The following is a 21,468-nucleotide window of genomic DNA, read 5'->3' on the forward strand; positions in this document are numbered from 1 at the left end:
GTTCTTTGAAAACTAGATCGGAATTAAACAAAAACTGTGCGTGTTAACGATGTTTTGCCAACTAACCAGCAATGTCGATCTAAAAACCTTATGCCAACAAAACACATGGGAACACTGGGAAAACATACATACCAGGTAGCGTACTTGACAAATCTCTCCATGTCATAAAGTGGTCCCTCTACTGATAGAAGGGTAAAAACAGATCACTGGTCAGATAAGTCAGGGTGTTATGGCAGATGGCCTGTTTGTTCTTTAACAAGGTCTCAGGTTATTACACAAGCAGCTACCAACAGCTATATGTTTCAAATCAATGACTCAACATCAACATTTTGCTGGCAGACAATGCTTGGCAAAAGGAAAAACAAAGCACTAAACAGGACATGGCTTTGTGTCCATTTACACCCAGTAAAAACATTCACTACATTTCGATAAATCTCCCTCTTACTTTATAGTAAAGACGTGGTTGAAAACCTCAAGATCATACTTACTATTCTCAAAAGTCACGATAGCACTATATTTTACAGTTTCCACTGGTATTTACCTGCTATTAACTAGGATTAAGGCCGGAATTCAATCCGATCACGCTTCGTCGACAATGCACCTTTAAAGGTAAATTCCGATTTAGCCGACATATGCAGCGTTTACTGTGAATGCGTCGCGAAAGCGGGAACATTGCCTTTAAAAGCTGCATTACTGACCAAGCACGATTGGATTTTAAATGGTATTCTCTGGAATTTACTAATCAGAATTCAACAACTGAGGGCATAACAAAAGCTAACCTTCAATGTTATATTTCAGGGTATCATTCAAATGGGGTGTCAAGTTCAAATAGTCAGTCAGTGTAGCTTAATAGAGTAAATCAAACTTGTAAAGACCAGAACTACACTCTTTTTCAACACTCAAGTTTGCCCCCTTCCCCGCCCCGCCCCACCCCATTCAAAGACTCCTTCAGTTCCATGACTTTCTGTTGCCTTCTTTTTTTGTCTCCCCATAAAATATTTTCTTGCCAGCAGCAGAACAGACGGTCATTTAGAGGCCGACTGTGGTGGAAGCCGGGTTGGCAGGGCCCTGTTTGCAGACAAACGTAGTACTTCAGCACTCAAGTCCGTGTGGTGGTAGTCCAGCTCATTGGGGCGGAGAAGTAGCTACAGTCTTGTACAGAAGCGTTTGGAGTGCATCTAATAACTTTTTTACACTATTGTGCCAACCCAATCAATACAATGTTAGATCGAACATCGTCTTTTCACACGGTCCTTTCCAGCACGGCTTTAGCAACTATGGCGGATGTGTAACCAAGCCAGCTCAAGCTTGTCAAAGCAAATTATTGACCTAAAAACCCCACTTCAAGGACCCAGATTAAACCTACTCCTGGATGAAAAGGATCAATGGAAAATCTCCATTTAAAAAGTGCTTTTAAGTACAGGAATAAGCTTCATCTGGCTGAGAGAAACCAGCCTTAAATGTATTAGATAAAACAGAAAAATACATGGGACCTGACAATGCACTTTCAATTTCTTTTTGGTTGATACAGCCACGGGACAGCTGTACAAAATGATTTGCTCAATGTTTTTTACAGATCATGTCTGTTTAAAAAAAGTCACTGGCACAATGACACCACGCGGTTATGCTGAAAATATAACACATTTTTACGAACTATGAACCAGAGAGCTCTGCCTAAATAGCGTCCTATCCATGGGGTCTACTTGTACATCAAGCTGTCTCACGCTACATAAACAGGAGATAGGCTCCTGTCCTATGAGCAGTTCTGGCTCGAACAAGGTTACTACTTCCTCTTGCTAAAATCAAGGGTCGCGGTGATACAACCAATGGTAATCCTAGTCCCCTTACATTAAGTCTGACCTTTTCAGTTGAACGTTCTGTTCCTAGATCCTGTAGACTACACTTTGAGACCCTATCCATATTTGCTACAGTAGAAGTGTCGCACTAAAATTAGCATTATCAGCACACCAGGTCAATCCATAAATTCTGTAATATCTTCGCTCAATTTAAACAATAAATATTATGACGCACGCTGGCACTACATGACACAAGAATAGCCATCAATAAAGTTGATTCTGTGATGTTTTTATCAAGTCAGTCATCTAGAACTGAGTAAAGCAAATAGACCAGAGGGTGAAAGTTCAAGTCTATCTCTCTGTCTTCCTTTTCATTCCCGGCTGCTTTACAACATTGGACAAGGTTTCGGCAGTTAGTAATCTCTACACAAAGCTACATATTAACAAATGGCACACATTCACCCAGCCGTGTCCACATAGTGTTGTTGTGGCCAGTTTATACCATTCAAATGAGAAAAACTGGACAAATTCTGACCATTGCTGTAAATGTAATGATATATTAATGAAAAGGGGACTTCTATATAACATATATAGAAGAGACACATTCAACAACACAATAGTGCATTCAGACACAATAGCTCATCGAGAGACGGAGTTAATGACTGATATTATCATGTGGCAAAGACCACATTCTCTTTGGGATGAGAGAATCCCCAACAAAGATGTCAACAAAAGTAATCTACACAAGGACGGCAGGACTACAAAACAATGTTACTATGATAACGGTTACATTACCATGTTCATTTCTCCTTTTTTCTATTGCAGTCTAGCCTGGGGTTCATCATAACGAAAATATGAAAATGTATGTCAAAAATGTTTTGGGAAAATAAGTAATTTTGTAGTAAATGTGCTAAACAATAGTAAACAATATCACACAATGACATACTGTTCAACTAATAGTGATGCTATATAGCGTATATCCCTGTTTTGTAAAAAATACAAATATATTTTTTAAATAACACGCAAGGCTCCTATACTAACTGTGTAAAAACATATTGTTAAGCGCTATAATTTCCTAGAATTTGACTCCTTGAAAGTGTATTTGCATGGGATGGCTGGACAAAACAACCACTCCCACCTTCCCTGTCCCCTCTCATGCTATTGTTGTCCTGACTACCCACTAAGAACCAGCATGCATGCCATTTATATAGCATCGTGGATCGTGTGTTTGTAGACAAGAGGTCCTCCTTCAAAAACAGTTATTTACTATTTTAATGTCAACACTAAATTCCTATCCTCCAAAAAAGACACAGACTTATAATCCAATCTGAAAGTCATCCTTACGCCAGATCATAGTGCTGCCATACTAAACGTGTCCTATCCACCACTGTCTTATAGGATTAAGACACCCAATTTGTTCTATTTTCTAAGAAGTAAAAGAACAACGACGAAATATAATGCTCTTCATCCAACTAATATTACCGTGATAAATTCAACACAGAGGATCCAGGATTCTCTCTCTGGACCTCGCCGTCTATCTGCTGACAGAGCATATAGCATAGCAACACCTATAAACAAAAGGCGACTGCAGTCTCCATCCTTCACTTACCTTGTAGCTGTTTAAAGCGCCCTTCTAACATGTTGTAGTTGAAAGCCACCTGAGCGGGGTAACCAGAGTCCGGGTCGGTGTATTGTACATCTTGCCCACCCAACTCCCAGTCCACTTCCATAGTTCCAAACGAAAACTGGGACCCGCTGAAAGAAAATACCCCCTCGGGAAAAAAAAACACAAGCACAGCAAGGCGGAAAAACGGAGGGAAGTTAAGAAGGGATCCAATGGGCTTTTTTTTGCCTCCTACCGCCAACCTTGCTACACCGCAAGCTCCAAAAAAGAATCCAGTAAAAGTAAGGAAAGGAGGGAATGTTCTCAAGGACGAGACTCTTCCCAGAGCAGCCACTGAAGGACCAGGCGTGGAGAAGCAGGATCTGTTTCAGATAGGGGGCACAACATGCTTCTTCTTCTCTCTTGATTGTTCTGTCTTCCCTCTCAACCCATTCAAAAGCAGCCTCCACCCCACCCCCCTCTCACGCCCCCCTCCCTCTGTCAAAAGCAGCCTCCACCCCACCCCCCTCTCACGCCCCCTCCTTCTGGTTGTGAGCTGCCCACCCATTCAGGGGTACAGGCTTTTTAAAGAGTGGTATTGCCCCCCCCCCCAAAAAAATCACTGCACCTCATCCTCAACTGGCAGACAATTACGGAAGGAGAAGGAATAAATGTCCAATAAAAAAAGAGAATGAAAGGGTTTTTCTCAAATACAGCACACCTTTCATAAGCCTGGGAGGAGGAGGGGATGGGTTTAAAGAGGGGAGGGGAACAGGAGTTTGTAATATCGTCAGTGGCTAGCCACTGCCTGGGAGCTCAGTGATGATGTCACCGCCTCATTTCCATGATGGCCCCAGCAGTGGGGAGAAAAAGGAAGGAGGTTGGGCCATACTAAGCCTGAAGAGAGGAGGGGCTAGAGGGAAGCTAGCCAGGATACAACCCCCCATTTCCCAGCATTGTTGTTCAGTTAGCGACAGAGGAAAAATCTAGCCATTCCAGAAATTTATAAATGCTGGTTTTAAATTATGTGAGCGACCAACGTCCTGTCAAAAAAGTGACCCAACAAACTTCCTGTTTCAGAGGAACTGAAAGCCTCCCCCTCTTTCTTCCTAATGGATGAATAGTCCCCATACTGGCTCATGAATGGTTGCTTCCCAAACAAAGGAGGAGCACACTCAACCAGTTTCCACTATGCAGAACATCACAAAGCAAAAAGGATTCTGATTACAAATCAAACATAAATGGTCAATGTACCTCTCCGAACATTGCCAGGGCAAGGACAGACAGATTTCTCTCTAAGCAGAGACACCTTCTATAACAATTAGTGTTTGATTCTTTGAGGCTTTGAAAGTAGGAGCTTACTATAGCAACAGATAAGAGTTGGGTTAGGACTAAAGATGGTACTTTATCATTTGAAGATGAATCTATTTGTCAATCAAAAAATCAAATGACTCATAAATCATAAAGTCCAAAAGAGGTGGTCTTCACAGATAGATCCCTTAAACAATGTAAACTATGCTTGGGTCCTATTATTGCTCACACAATTTCTATTTGCCGCAAAACTGATAAACAACGTAACTGGGAATCAAAACGGCATGCCCATACAACAAAAAATGCACAATAAGGGCGCCTTTTGCATCTCCCCAATGGTCCAAATGTGGAATCCATACCATTTATGATATTATGGAGAGTAATGGCTATTGAACATTCCAAGATTTGAAAGACACATGCACATTACCAGGCAACTCCTTTTTTCTATAGGTCTTATTTACAACTTAAGTCACCTATGCTGGCCTATGGTATCCCTCGGGAAACCCAACTACCGAACCATCTAATATTGGGATTTATAAAGAAATTATCTGGGCTTCCAAAATAACTGATCTCTATAATATACACTGGGTAGTCAAAACATTAGGAACACCTGCTCTTTCAACAACAGACTGACCAGGTGAATCCAGGTTAAAGCCATGGTCCTTTATTGATGTCACTTGTTAAATCCACTTCAAAATCACTGTAGATGAAGGGGAGGAGACAGGTTAAAGAAGGATTGTTAAGCCTTGAGACAATTGAGACATGGATTGTGCATCTGTCCCATTCTGAGGGTGAATGGTCAAGACAAAAGATGTAAGTGCCTTTGAACGGGGTATGGTAGTAGATGCTAGGCACACCAGTTTGTGTCAAGAACTGCAATGCTGCTGGGTTTGTCACGCTCAAAAAAAGGGGAGGGTGCAACTCAATATTAGGAAGGTGTTCCTAATGGTTATTATACTCAGTGTATAAACCACTTTTGGAAAGTTCATATTCTGAGCTAGTCATTTAAAAAGTGTGGTCCACAGATATACGTGAATCTGTACAACTCTTTAACTGGAACAGAATATGGAACTTGGCATCCTGTGATCCGAACCATCAATTTATACTATACATTTAAGTTTGTTCACAGACTGTATTTAACACCAAGGAAATGTTTTACGTTGGATTGAGACATGTTGGATTGGTGGGGTTGGGGGATGGGATGAGAGGTTGGGGGTGGAGGCTCACTTCTTTTTGTTTATTTTCCTTTACATACAACATTTGTTATTACCTTTTAACTCTGTAATATGATCATAATGATCAATACTTAGTATTTCTGTATATTTTTGAATGTTTTTTTTCTTCTTCTTTTTGAGTGGCAGCCCACAGGTTAATATGATGTGAACTGAATACGAAATGACATGAAATCTTATGTTGTACCTGTACCCCACACCCCCAATAATAAAAAATACAATTAAAAAAAGGTGGTCACAAAAAAGAAATCATTAGTAAAGTCCAGATAATCCTAGTAAATACAACCAAATGAAATCCATACCATACAAGACTAGGCTCTGACCAAATGTTTTCCACAATGATTCCCCCTTGGATTTAGCCACTGACTCAACCATGTAACCTTATATTCATGGCAGTCTCAGGAGTTCTCTGCCGCAGAGTAGTTTTGCTACATAGCAGCACCATCAACAATATCCCATTTGTCCTCCTCTTGTTCATGAGAAAGCCTTGTGGCGAAGGAGGAGGCCACAGATATGCTGCCTTATACCTACTCCTCATCATGTTATGAATTCATGCTCATCTCAGTACCACGAGTCTTGCAAATCGAATCATTACGACAATGGACACAGGGAATGAGAAGAGGCCAGAAAGGACACCGTCTGTCTGTCTGTCTGTCTGTCTGTCTGTCTGTCTGTCTGTCTGTCTGTCTGTCTGTCTGTCTGTCTGTCTGTCTGTCTGTCTGTCTGTCTGTCTGTCTGTCTGTCTGTCTGTCTGTCTGTCTGTCTGTCTGTCTGTCTGTCTGTCTGTCTGTCTGTCTGTCTGTCTGTCTGTCTGTCTGTCTGTCTGTCTGTCTGTCTGTCTGTCTGTCTGTCTGTCTGTCTGTCTGTCTGTCTGTCTGTCTGTCTGTCTGTCTGTCTGTCTGTCTGTCTGCCTGCCCAACCTTAGACGTAGATCCTTAGATGTAGATCCCAGTAGTTCATGTGCTTGGGCAGTTTGATTCAGGAACACTAGAATTCCCATAATATAAATGTGATTATTATGAGTTAAATAATATTACATTTGTTGTGTCACAATAAAGCATAAGGGAGTGGTAAACAAAACATATTGAACAAATATACAATGGGTAAAAACACATGATGAATATGCATTCCTAGTTGTACAGAGCCAAAATAAATATGTGAACTGTAAATGGAACGAACGAGACATTAAAGACTTCCTTGTTTTGGTCACAAGGTATCCACAAGGCCATACCCTGCCTAAGGGCTATTCTTCCACAGCCTTCCTATTCTTCCATAACCTCTTGATTACAAGCCTTTTCATCTAGACTTGTAAACGCACGGTTTTAAGTCAGATTCTTAGTCAAGAAAAATACACACGTCCTTCCACATGACTCACCTCATAGGAATGTCTATGAAACAGAGAAAGGAAATAGGGTGGTGACATTGGGTTTTGGGTTTCTGGGTGGGTTTGTGTGATGGTCAACCTCTGTGATAATCAGACAAATTGAAAATACCAAAAACTTGAGAGTGAAATCTCTTTAAAATGTTGTTCATAAAAATGACACATTCCTTTTCCATTCCTTTTCCTTGTGGCAAATTTAATGTAGATATGCTTTTATTTTAGGTGGATGTGAAACAATAGGGCCTTCACTGAGCTCATGAAGTAGCCTTCTCTCAAAAGTTTTACATGATGCTACAAAGAATGAGGTCAGAACAATTCATGGAGAATGGCCAAGCCCACAGATTTGCAGTGAGTGGAAAATGTATGCACCAAAATGAACCTTGCTTCGCTGACTTACCTTGAAATAGCAGATCTGTATGCAGGTCTCCTATCTTAATTTGATCACTCTGTTGTCGCAGAGAAGCAGGGTCAAATTAAGATAGTGTGGTGTGTGTGTGAAGAGTAGCTGCTGCTTTCGCAACAGCTAATGGGAATCTTAACAGAATACAAAATACCAAATAATTTACCCACAATCCACTGCTTTACACTTCCCCGTGTGTTCCCATCAGTTAATCTACGTGTCAAATCAATAATTAAAATAAAGAGCCTCACTTAAGATGTGTAGATTCCAATCTGTCTTCAGAGTAATACTTTACATTAAGTTGCTCTTATACCTGTGTAGTAACCCTGCAATTACTACAGTCACAACATTGTTGTTACAAAATAATTGTGTAATATTTTAATACCTTAGTAATTGCATAGAAATGAAGAGCTTGTCAAACAGAGCATGAAAAGGGTGGGACTTAAGTCGGGGAAAGCTCAATTTTATGCAAATGTCCGGCGATGTGGTAGCGTGGTTGATCAATCGAAGCCTACTATAGCTTCTAGCCCCTACTGGATTGGCTGTTGATACCTAGCACTACCTAGCATGCTGTCGGCTTGCTAGCTCCCAAATGGTAAGCAACTCTGGGAGAAGCTAGTGTTGCTAGGTGAAGCAATGATTGCTTGTGGACATTGGTCATAATAGGTGAGTTTGAAAGCTTACCAACTTACCAACAAAATAACTTAAGGAAAAATACTTTAACGTACTATTATGTCGTTTTTTTGGTTATCTGTACTTTACTTTACTATTTATATATTTTTGACAACTTTTATTTTTACTTCACGACAAAATAATGCACTTTTTACATTTTCCTTGATAGTCAAAAGTAGTTGTTACATGATGAATGCTTAGCAGGACAGGAAAATTGTCCAATTCACTCACTTATCAATTGAACACATGGTCATCCCTACTGCCTCTGATCTGACAGACTCACTAAATATAAATGCATAATTTGTAAATGATGTCTTGGGTGTCGGAATATAACCCTGACTATCCGTACATTTTAAAAACAAGAAACTGGTGCCATCTGCTTTGCTTAATAGAAGGAATTTGAAATGAAATGTACTTTTACTTTCGATACTTAATATTTTAGCAATTACATTTACTTTTGATACTTATATTTAGAACCAAATAATTTTAGACTTACTACTCAAGTAGTATTTTACTGGATGACTTTCAATTTTACATGAGTAACTTTCGATATTTTAAAGTCAATTTAGTACTTTTTCCACTACTGTTGAACTCCCTGAAATTGGAAGGTAGGAAGATCGATCCCCAGCTGAGTCATACCAAAGACTATTTAAAAATAAAAATAATGATGCCTCTCTGCTTGGCACTTAGAATTATAGCTTTAAGGATTGGGTGTAAGGCCTTGCAACAGACTAGCATCCTGTCCAGGGGGTATACTTTTAAATCAAGCTGTCTCACGCTACTGGACCAAGAGATATATGTACTCTTCTGGCTCGGACAAGGCTTAATTGTCCAAGGCTTACTTAGGGTTTAATTGCAGGGAACCAGGCTAGTGAGATTTCCTGAGATTTCCCACCCAAACCCATTCTTGTTTCCTGGGGCAAACAATGTTGAGAAACCGTTAAATTATAATGAATATTTATGCTTTTATGCCTAAGGAAAACATTCCTTAGGCTACTTGCATGGCTACTATACATTGAATTGCCTACGATGACATTTCGACGTAGTTACGGTAGACAATGTCCAATCTCAATCTCCCTCTCACATTCAAATCTCCACTAATGTGTGGCACTGGCAGAGGCTCAAATATAAACTGTTGTTAATCACAAAACAGCTGATACACTGTGGCAACAAAAGTGCTCGAGGAAATAAACATTTACTATTTAAAAAATGCACAATCTTACGTTAACAAAAGACGGCGTACGATTGGCTACTGGTCAGATTCGCAGACAATTGATCAACTGCGCTATCCAATGTGCTGAATCTCCGCTAGCCTGTGCCAGTCACCACAACAAGTGGGTTATCAGGAAGTATAAACAGCCACAACCTTCTCAAATTCCCCCGATAGCAGGTGCAACGGGAGATAAAATAAGAGCGTCTGCTAAATGACTTAAATGTAAATGTAAAATAAAAGTGAGATAAACGGGAGATAAAAGGGGTCAACACGCTGCCTGACATCTTTCAGTGAAAGGTAGGCATAAACTAATGTCATTTTCAGTAGACCTCATAATATTTTACCAATCGGACTGCGCTTCATAGGCCTAGGCTACCTTAAAACTAAGCTACAATGATTCTCTACACTATACTAGCTTATTTTGTCACAAACTGAAATCAGGCGAACTATTAGAGTTTTAGCAACCAGGAAATGGCGGGAGCGATTTCTGCATATTGCATCTTTAACAGTGTATGCTGGCTGCTTGTGTGGGCGTGTGTGTGTGGGGGGGGGCAGGGGTGGTTACAGAGTTACCAAGCCACTGGGAATGTAATGATGTCCCTTCCTGTTTGAGTCATACGGGGCGAAATTATTCTGAGATGCAACACCGTTACTGTAAACATCAAGCGGGCCCTCTTCAATCAAATGTCTTGAATTCATATCACTTCATTCTCATTTTACAAAGTTTTATTTAAGAACAAAGTTTAATAGCAGAATTACCCGTTTTTGATTCAACCTAGGGCGCCTGGTTACTAGGTTGGATTTGAAGGGCCTCTAGTAGGTACATGTTCATGCAGCCATTGAAGACACTCTTGACTGCAGCAAGTGGAGTTGGGTGAGAGGCGTATGCTCCACTGGGCAGGAATGCAGGAAAACACAGTCATGTGAGAAGCAGGATGCTCATCGGAATGCCAAGGGCTTTTTTTTCGAGTTCTCAAAACAGCTTGCGGTCTCCGGCCAGCAAGAAGAGAAACCAAGGAACACTTTCTATTTTTGATCATTTTTTCTCTCTTGTCAAAACATTTTGCTCAATTGCAGGGTTGGCTGCTGGTTCTGCGCAGGCATTTACCTAATGAATCTCTCTCTGTTCCAGTAAGCCTAGGTGACTTTGCCATGGGGATTTTGTATCTAATCTCTCATTTAAAACAGCTCAATGATAGAAAGTCACAACAATTCTACTATTACCAAATGTCATGTCAATCCACCAACAATAATTGCACCAAATTATAATTTCTTATTTTCTCAGTTGAATTTCTCAACACACATTGATCTATATACAAATGAATGATGTGGTTGCCGGGCAGTTTCAAAGAGGTTTCTTCCCTATCTTCCTGTATCTGTCTGCCAACATCTACCTTGAGTGTTTGCTTTGCCTGCCTGGAGTGCCAGGTGGGTGGGGTTTGCACGTTTGCCATCATTTTTATTGGTTTCATTGCATCAGGCAAGCACAGCTCCACTATTATGAATAGTATTTCAACCGAAGTCCAAGTGTACATCATCATACGACCATTGCTTTTCTATGAGATGAAGTGAATGCAATGCCAACAACAGGGGTTATCCTTCTTGGCACTAACTCCTCTCCTCTCTGCCTCACTCACCTGCCAGGGCCTTGATGCGCGAACGCTCGAACAGGCGAGCTGAGCTGTTCTCGTTGTCCCACTCATCATCCCAGCGGTTGTTGACCGTGTCGCTGCTGCTGTACTGCTGCGTGATCTCCATGTGCTCATATTCCGCGGCCACTGTCGTCATCCTGACCTTTCACCTTTGACCTTTTCACCGATTATACTTCCTCATCAGTGGCTTCTGATGAAGCCCTGCAAACACAGACAGAGAGAGACATGTTCACATACATGCTACATTCAGTTAGAACAGCAGGGCTGTATTAGGTTGAGGGTGAAGTTGCCCCTAGATGCTGATCTTGGGTTAGTTTAGCATGTTCCCCTTTATAATCGGTTGGAGGAGGGAAAGCTGATTCTAGTTCTGTGCCTGGGGTACACTTCACTGAGAAGTGGAATTACATATTGTAGATGGCGTTCCAAGTCGTCTTTATGCAGTCATGCTGTGCATCGCAGAAGATTGCTGTATCATATTAATGTGGTTGTGAGATCTGATCATATGTGCAGCATGATTGCAGAAAAGATGACCTGGAATGCAACCATTGTATAAGGGCAGAACTATGGGGATATTTTCAATAAGATTTCAGCCCGATGTATCACGCTATACTTTCGATTGGCTGCCTAAACATGGTTCATAGGTAGACAAAAAGAGCAATAGTACACAATGTCTATTTCTTGGTTTAATCACATTTTCCAAATATGTAAAGGATTTAAACCCAATTTTAGATATGTGAAAAGTGAGAAACTGAATGACAATGGCATTTTGTCATAATAGAAATTACATTCATTATAGGGAAATGGAGACAACAGTGTTTCCCCACTCAAAGTGAATTAGCCAACAATGTTTTGCTGCTGCCTAAGGACAAACTAATCAAGACACACAGTGCCATCTTCTGGTAAAACCCGAGACTCACTTCTACAGATCGTTTTCTATCAAATATACCACAATCATTCAGGGTAGCCCTTTCCTGCAGTCAATGACCAAAAGCACTCTCTTTGACCTCATGGGTGGAATGTTATTCATATTTTTTGTTATATTTCAGTTTTCTGTGATGTATATAAAGTTGATGGCAGCATTAGTTTCAAAATTATGACATTCCCATTTTTAAATGTTTTATTTATTTATTTTTATTTCACCTTTATTTAACCAGGTAGGCTAGTTGAGAACAGGTTCTCATTTGCAACTGCGACCTGGCCAAGATAAAGCATAGCAGTGTGAACAGACAACACAGAGTTACACATGGAGTAAACAATTAACAAGTCAGTAACACAGAGAAAAAAGGGGAGTCTATATACAATGTGTGCAATAGCTACCCTGAAAGTCCAGAGTGCTTTATTTGAAATAAATGTATTGATACCAAATGGTATCATGTTCAAATTGATCAGAAATACAGTGTAGACATTGTTAATGTTGTAAATGGCTATTGTAGCTAGAAACGGCAGCTTTTTTATGGAATATCTATGGGCCCATTATCAGCAACCATCACTCCTGTGTTCCAATGGAACGTTGTGTTAGCTACTCCAAGTTTATAATTTTAAAAGGCTAATTGATCATTGGAAAACCATTTTTCAGTTATGTTAGCACAGCTAAAAACTGTTGTTCTGATTAAAGAAGCAATAAAACAGGCCTTTAGACTAGTTGAGTATCTGGGTTAGATTACAGGCTCAAAATGTCCAGAAACAAAGCACTTTCTTCTGAAACTCGTCAGTCTATTCTTGTTCTGAGAAATGAAGGCTATTCTATGTGAGATATTGCCAAGAAACTGAAGATCTCATTCAACGCTGTGTACTACTCCAGTCACATAACAGCGCAAACTGTCTATAACCAGAATAGAGGAATGGGAGGCGCCGGTGCACAATTGAGCATAATTGCAAAAAGGTTTTCTAATGATCAATTAGTCTTTTAAAATTATAAACTTGGATCAGCTAACACAACATGCCATTTGAACATAGGAGTGATGGTTGCAGATAAATGGGCCTCTGTACGCCTATGTAGATATTCCATTAAAAATGAGCCATTTCCAGCTACAATAATAATTTACAACATTAACAATGTCTACACTGTATTTCTGATCAATTTGATGTTATTTTAATGGACAAATGTGTAAGTCAGCACTACGGCTAGACGGAGTCGTTCATGGAGCTAACAACTGAACTACAACCTGAGATTGTGTCTTACGTGCAAAACGTGTTTTACGAACACTCGTGTATGTACAGTGCATTCGGAAAGCATTCAGAACCCTTCACTTTTTCCACATTTTGTTACGTTACAGCCTTATTCTAAAATGTATTAAATAATATAATTAATCATCAATCTACAATACCATAATGACAAAAGTTTAGACATTTTTATTAATGTATTAAAAATAAAAACTGAAATCTTATTCATAAGTATTCAGAAGCTTTGCAAACCTGTCATCAAGGCAAAAGATTGCTATTTGAAGAATCTCAAATATAAAATATATTTTGATTTGTTTAAAACTTTTTAGGTTACAACATGATTCCATATGCATTATTTCATATGTTTATGTATTCAGTATTATTCTACAATGTAGAAAATAGTTTTAAAAATTAAGAAAAACACTTGAATTAGTAGGTGTTCTAAAACTTTTGACCAGCTTAATGAGGTTGTGTCACGACTTCCGCCGAGGTTGGCTCTCCTGCCCGTTCGGGCTGTGCTCGGCGGTCGTCGTCACCGTCCTATTAGCCACTACCGATCCCTTTTCGGTTATCTGTTGGTTTTGTCTGATTGTTTTCACCTGTGTGTTAATTAATTAGTATCTGTATATAATGTAGGTTGTCCCGCCCTTGTTTTGTGCGGGATTCTGTCACGACTAGTCAAGGTGGGTGGAATCAGGAGCAGAGAGCAAATAATGAATAGAGGTTTATTCTCCGGTGAACAACAATAAACACGGACAACCCAAAATACAAACAGGGTGAAAAATATCCAAAACAGGAAATAACAGACAAACCGGAGAAATAAAACACAAAAACACCGACAGCCGAAACGAAATGACAAAAACAAACAATCCCCCACAAAACAAGGGCAGGACAACCTACATTATATACAGATACTAATTAACTAACACACAGGTGAAATCAATCAGACAAAACCAACAGATAACCGAAAAGGGATCGGTAGTGGCTAATAGGACGGTGACGACGACCGCCGAGCACAGCCCGAATGGGCAGGAGAGCCAACCTCGGCGGAAGTCGTGACAGGTAGTCATGACATAGGCAACTGGAATGTGCCTTGTAAAAAGTTCATTTGTGGAATTTCTTTCCTTCTTAATGCGTTTGAGACAATCAGTTGGTTTGTGACAAGGTAGGGGTGGTATTCAGAATATAGCCCTATTTGGTTAAAAAAAGGCCAAGTCCATATTATGGCAAGAACAGCTCAAATAAGCAATGAGAAAGGTCAGTCTATCGTTACTTTAAGACATGAAGGTCAGTCAATCAGGAAAATGCCAAGAACTTTGAAAGTTTCTTCAAGTGCAGTTGCAAAAACCATCAAGCACTATGATGAAACTGGCACTCATCAGGACTGTCACAGGAAAGGAAGAGCCAGAGTTCCTCTGCTGCTGAGGATACGTTCATTAGAGTTAACTGCAGCTCAGATTGCAGCCCAAATAAATGCTTCACAGAGTTCAAGTAACAGACACATCTCAAGATCAACTGTTCAGAGGAGACTGTGTGAATTATGCCTTCATGGTCAAATTGCTACAAAGAAACCAATCCTAAAGGACACCAATAAGAAGAAGAGACTTGCTTGGGCGAAGAAACATGAGCAATAGACATTCGACTGGTGCAAATCTGTCCTATGGTCTGTTGAGTCCAAATTTAAACATTTTGGTTCCAACCGCCATGTCTTTGTGAGATGCAGAGAAGGTGAACAGATGATCTCTGCATGAAGCATAGATGAAGCATGGAGGAGGAGGAGGTGTGATGGAGTGGGGGTTCTTTGCTGGTGACACTGTCAGTGTTTTATTTAGAATTCAAGGCACACTTAACCAGCATGACTATCACAGCATTCGGCAGCGATATGACATCCCATCTGGTTTGCGCTTAGTGGGACTTTCATTTGTTTTTCAACAGGACAATGACCCAAAACACACCCCCAGGCTGTGCAAGGGCTATTTGACCAAGGAGAGTGATAGAGTGCTGCATCAGATGACCTGACCTCAACCTAATTCAGATGGTTTGGGATGAGTTGGACCGCAGAGTGAAGGAAAGCAGACAACAAGTGCTCAGCATATGTGGGAACTCATTCAAGACTGTTGGAAAATCATTCCTCATGAAGCTGGTTGACATAATGCCAAAAGTGTGCAAAGCTATCATCGAGGCAAATGGTGGCTACTTTAAAGAATCTCAAATATAAAATATATTTTGATTTGTTTAACACTTTTTTGGTTACTACATGATTCCATGTGTTATTTCATAGTTTTGATATCTTCACTATTATGCTACAATGTAGAAAATAGTAATAATAAAGAAAAACCCTTGAATGAGTAGGTGTATCCAAACTTTTGACTGGTACAGTATATAATACATAACCTAATAATACTCCCAATCAGATGCTTACGCAAATAGGCCTTATACCCTACAATAAAGAATAATTAAGAATAAAATAAAGAAAGAGAGACGGAGGGCGTCATCGTTGGCGTTGTCATTATCACAGCTCCTACAGTTGATGGAAGCCGCAGTGTATATACAGTACATACTTTATTTCCCTAACCAGAGGCCTCCACAGTGACTACAGCTGCCTTTTACCCACTTCGCCACTTAGCAGACAATTCTAAGTGCATATGATCATCAGCAGAAACTGCAACCAAAGGGCTCTCCACTTCCTGTAAACATTAGTAGTTGTCTATAGATTGCCTCAGCCTTTTCCTCCTCCTCTGATACTTTGTGTATCCCCTCTATCCCTCCCCTGTCTAGGCATGAGTCCCAAATGGCACCCTTTTTCCTTTTCCCTAGTGCCCTATGGGCCCTGCTCAAAGTAGTCCACTATAAAGGGAATAGAGTGTAATTTGTGACGTAGCCTAGCGTAGCCTAGGGTGCAGGTTGACATGTATTGTCATGAGTCTTGTCCTGGAGGCGGAACTGAGCGATTTCGGCTAGATATGCTAGCCGCAAAGTCAAAATGAGCTATATTGTAAATATTACAGAAAACTAAAATTGGCTTTTTGGTCTTCATTTAAGGTTAGGGTTAGGCGTTTGCAGTGTGGTTAAGGTAAGGGTTAGGTGTAAAATCAGATTTTATTACTTTGTAGATGTACCAGCTAGTGCTGACACTGCAGAGCTGCCTGCATAACATGAAAAATGCTAACCTGCTCCTAAGACTGCCAAGCCATTACCACCAAAGAGTATTCAACTCAACCAATTTCATTAGCTGGTTACCAACACAGCTAATGTCTATATTTGACTAGTTATCTGAACATACACATTCTCAAGTTCTCAGTCTTTGTTTGGTAAAAAAACAATTCAAATAATTTTAAAGATGTAGTCCGGGCTCTTAAAATTTACAAATCCATAGCATATTGTATGAATTGGAATTCGTAACATACCATGAACATTTTTTTAAATGCAGGACGTAACATATAATACGGCATAGATGAGGTAGAACACAATTGTGCAAAATCTTCAGGGACCCGTTTTGGCACATGATCACAACATTCAAAATTACTGGCTGAAATTATGCAAAAGCATTACTTTACGGCAATCATTGATAATACTTCTGCTCAACTGCTCTGTACTGATCGTTTATGTCTTCTTTAATAAAAAATGTCCATCCGTATTATATATATTTTTCACTATTACCCCTTTTTCTCTCAAATTGGTAGTTACAGTTTTGTCCCATCACTGCAACTACCGTACGGACACGAGAGTAGCTAAGGTGGAGAGCCATGCGTCAAACACGACCCAACCAAGCCGCACTGCTTCTTGACACACTGCTAGCTTAACCAGGAAGCCAGCAACACCAATGTGTCGGAGGAAACACCGTACAACTGGCAACCAAAAGTCAGCTTGCAGGAACCTGGCCCACCACAATTTTAATTTTACCTTTATTTAACCAGGCAAGTCAGTTAAGAACACATTCTTATTTCCAATGACGGCCTGGGAACAGTGGGTTAACTGCCTGTTCAGGGGCAGCTTGGGGGTTTGAACTCACAACCTTCCGGTTACTAGTCCAACTCTCTAACCACTAGGCACTAGAGCGCGACGGGACAATGACATCCTGGCCGGCCAAACCCTCCCATAACCAGGACGACGCTGGGCCAATTGTGCACCGGCTCATGGGTCTCCCGGTCATGGCCAGCTGTGACACAGCCTGGTATCGAACCCGGGTTTGTAGTGCGCCACTCGGGAGGCCCCCATCCATATTCTAAATACAAAATAAATGTTCTGTTTTGATGGAATGATTCAAGTGGGGATACATTTTAATCATCATAAGAAGTCCTAGGATTCAGAAAATAAGTTAATTAGCAATTATGCATTAGTGATCTTAACATTTACTGGATGTAAGAGGAGATATCAGCCCTCGAGGAAATGGAGGAGGAGATATTGGACGGTATGGAGCTCTTCAAATGGCCTTCGTGTTAATGTCCTGAAAGGAAAGCAGAGGTAATAAGGGTCCTCTGGGGCTAGAACAACTCTAATGGAACAGGTAACATGAGCCCTCCAAACACTCCCTAACCCTGTGGAAAAATCCCATGAAGATATAAAAACAGACATCCGTCAAACCTAAAGTATGGCAAATATCAAATGCAGAAGTGATGCATTGTTCATATTGACATACAGGTATACATATTGCTGGGTGAGTTTAGGTCAAAGGTCAGTCATCAGGTCAGGTCAGACTGTAAGGGGTCAGGTAGTAGATTCAGGTTCATCTATTCATTCCTTGTAAGAAATACCTTAAGAATTTGAATTGTGTTGTTAAAATTATGTTATTTCTAGTGTGTTCTTATGCCAAATACTTACTGGGTTTCTTAAATTCCTTTGTGTGTGTACTGATTTTTCCTGCAAGTCGACATGTACTCCCTGCCTGCAATATAGCATACATTTCACTATAGACCTTTCCATCTACTAATTTCAGAGAGGAATAACATGAAACTACCCACTCTGCAAAAACTGGTTGAACTAATGTTTCCATGTCATTTAAAAAAGAGTCAATGTGATACCATTGAATCAACATGGAAAACTGATTGGATTAGCAAAAAGTCATCAACGTAAGGGAATTTCGTCTTTTTTTCAGCCAACTTTAAATCCAATGACATGGTGACACGTTTTGTTGATTTCACATTGAATTCACATTAGTTGACAACCAAATGTAAATCAAAAAGAGATGTTGAACTGACATCTGTGCCCAGTGGGTAGCCATCCTTTCTCTCTAAGAAACACTACAAAGCCCTACCATACAACCACTAGGTGTCCTCCTCTTCCAAAGGCTCTCACAACTGCTAGAATTATCAAGTGTGTCTCAGTACCCCCTTCCCTCTCCTTCTCTCCCCTCCCCTATGACACATTACTTATATGCAGCTGTTGGGTCATTTAATTTCTACTATGGTCCATCACAACAGAATCCCTAGATCGCCTACAAAAGCCCTAAATGGCATTGGACCCTCCAACCTGTCAGATCTACGAAACGTCCTTTTTCCTCCCACACACCACGCCTTTGGAACTCCCTTCCCGACAATCTCAGGGCTGCTCAAACCTATGGGATATTTAAAGCAGGCCTTTAGACTCATCTCTATTGGCTGGCATTTCTGTTGGATATATTATAATTTTTCACCCCACAGACCTTTCATTCGGAGTAGGGTGAAGTTGTCCCTAGACGCTGATCATTTGTCAGGCGGGTTAGGATTGGGTAAAGTAAACTAATCCTAGCCTGTACCTAGGGGAAACTTCACCCCACAGCCCTTTCATCACACTAAATCTAGGGTTTGTTCAGGATAGGTGAGTAATATCATCTCTACACATCACATTTCTATGAGCAACAGTTTGAACATTTCACCTTCTTGAATACACCCCAGGTTAAGAATTATGGCAAAGCAGTCCAGTTCAGCGGTTAAGAATGTTGGTCCAGTAACCGAAAGGTCGCTAGTTTTAATCCCCAAGCTGACTAAGGGAATTATCTGTCGATGTGCCATTTAGTAAGTTGCTCTGGATAAGTTGCTCTGGTTAAGAGTATCTGCTAAATGACTCAACTATAAATGTAACGATATTTCACTCGCAGACACAATTTCACCCACTAGGGAACTGAGATCCACATTGATCTGAGATGGTGCAATCATAGAATATCAACCAGCATTTTGTCTCTTCAAATGGCAACATTTTAACAATTTATTTTTACAGACAGTCATGTTTACTTCACAGAATGAGAGCAGGCTACAAGAGATACATTCCAGTTACAAGGCACCTCCATTGATGGAATACATGCTATTTACATACATTCCAAAAAAACTGAGGCTATGGGGTATATTCAGAATCTGAATGTCCCACCTGCCTCCTCCCCCAAGAAAAAGTATCATGATATTGACACCCTATTCAGATGGTATGAAAATGCAGTAAATGTAGATGTGGGTTTCTCCAATGATATGTCATGTTTCACATGGTATGTATTGTGGATGTCCATCATCCATTTCGTATGGTATGTTATGAATAACAATTCATATGATATGTTATGAATGGCAATTTGTCCAATATGTTACGAATTCGCTAAAGTTATGATATGTTTACGAATTCCAATTTGTTGTGGATAACGTTAGCTAGGTGGCTAACATTAGCTCGGCTAGGGGTTAGGGGTTAAGGTTAGGGTTAATCCTTATGAGTCTAAACCTGGGGATGGTGGGGGGATTCTACTAAGATAACATATGGAAAGAATTGTTTTAAGATGGTCATACCAAGGACCATTTAACTATTTGATTTTGAATGTTAGGTATTTCTGATGAAACATTTAATTTGGCCTTACTGCTATTAGCCCATAGATATGCATTGAATGGCAGATTCAGACATGGAAAAACAGATATATTAGAGTGTAGCCCAAACTGTTCGGACGTTTACAGACGTTTTCATGAGAAAACCAATTTTCGGGATGTCTCCTGGTCTGACAATCACCGCTGTAGCTCGGCCACCTTCCACCGCAGATGCAGAAAGCCACTATTGGATTGAGACGCAGCCCATGCAAAAAAAATATTTAAACGGAAGGATTTTGATGGGGATTTATTTCATCATGCTAATTAGATTTCCCACGGGGGCACGGACATCGACTGTAGGGGGTTAAAGGGTTTTAAGGTTAGTGTTAGGGTAATTTAACAAGCTAAGTCGTTGCAAAGTAGCTAAAAAGTAGTAAGTAGTTGCAAAGTTGCTGATTAGCTAAAAGTTGTCCTTGGTTAGATTTGAACGCGCAACCTTTATGTTGCTAGACGTTCACGTTATATTACGCCCACTCATCCATCGCAACCAACCACCCTACATTTGGTTTTGCCTTAAGTAACCTTCTGTCTTATGTAACCATACCAAATTAATTTGAGTTTCATGGATTTACATTTACTATACTACATCTAGTTTATGAGACTAGGCTGCTTCCACCCCCTCACTCTGAGCAATAACAGAAATTGCAACAGCTTGGATACTAGTAGCTTGGCAAATCACCATGGAGCGCTATATACCCAGAAACCTTTGTGCTATCTAACAGTTGGCTGTTGTGTGGACCCATTCACTCTGAAGCTATCATTTTACCATCTATTCTCCACAATGTCCATCATGTAAAGCTGTATGGACAAGAGGGGAATGATGGCCATACTATCCTGATATAGCAACCGTCTGGCATAATTTGTTTCAGTAATTTTCATGCATTCTACATCAGCTCACCATGACAGTGCTGCGTGTTTCTAACTAGGGCTAAGCATGTTTAAAATCTACATGGCAATCACACAATGATGATTTCCTTTGCAAGCAGGACATTCTAGAGCAGACAATATGGACACTTTCCCCCTTTTTCAATGTATAAAGCCAGACAATCCTTGTTACATCACACATCCCCTTCCCAAACACACACGCAACAAAATCAGATTTTGTATCTCCACACACCCACACAGATGCTGCTCTACACCTCGCATCGCATACTGGTGCTACGGATACGGATTGCATCTATTGTTACTACCTCTGTTTAAAGCGACAGGAGAGACATCATGCCACTCAAG

At 40.3% G+C, this 21,468-nt stretch overlaps 1 protein-coding gene across 3 annotated transcripts in view; it reads right to left on the reverse strand.

Moving 5' to 3' along the window:
* Window positions 1-21,468, reverse strand: part of LOC124003621 (spectrin beta chain, non-erythrocytic 1-like) — a 91,150-nt gene that overhangs the window by 59,466 nt on the left and 10,216 nt on the right. The window contains exons 2-3 of one of the 3 annotated variants that reach the window (XM_046312032.1): window positions 11,246-11,461; window positions 3,406-3,495 (exon numbers count right to left, since the gene is read on the reverse strand). In XM_046312032.1, the coding sequence (XP_046167988.1) occupies window positions 3,406-3,495; window positions 11,246-11,396 (241 nt within the window). In that variant the 5' untranslated portion in view covers window positions 11,397-11,461. Of the gene's footprint in view, window positions 1-3,405; window positions 3,848-11,245; window positions 11,462-21,468 lie in introns of those variants that run through there. The other 2 variants (XM_046312030.1, XM_046312031.1) reach the window with 2 other exon arrangements.

The sequence above is a fragment of the Oncorhynchus gorbuscha genome, linkage group LG18, assembly GCF_021184085.1.
Source record: "Oncorhynchus gorbuscha isolate QuinsamMale2020 ecotype Even-year linkage group LG18, OgorEven_v1.0, whole genome shotgun sequence".
In the NCBI taxonomy this organism is placed as follows: Eukaryota; Metazoa; Chordata; class Actinopteri; order Salmoniformes; family Salmonidae; genus Oncorhynchus; species Oncorhynchus gorbuscha.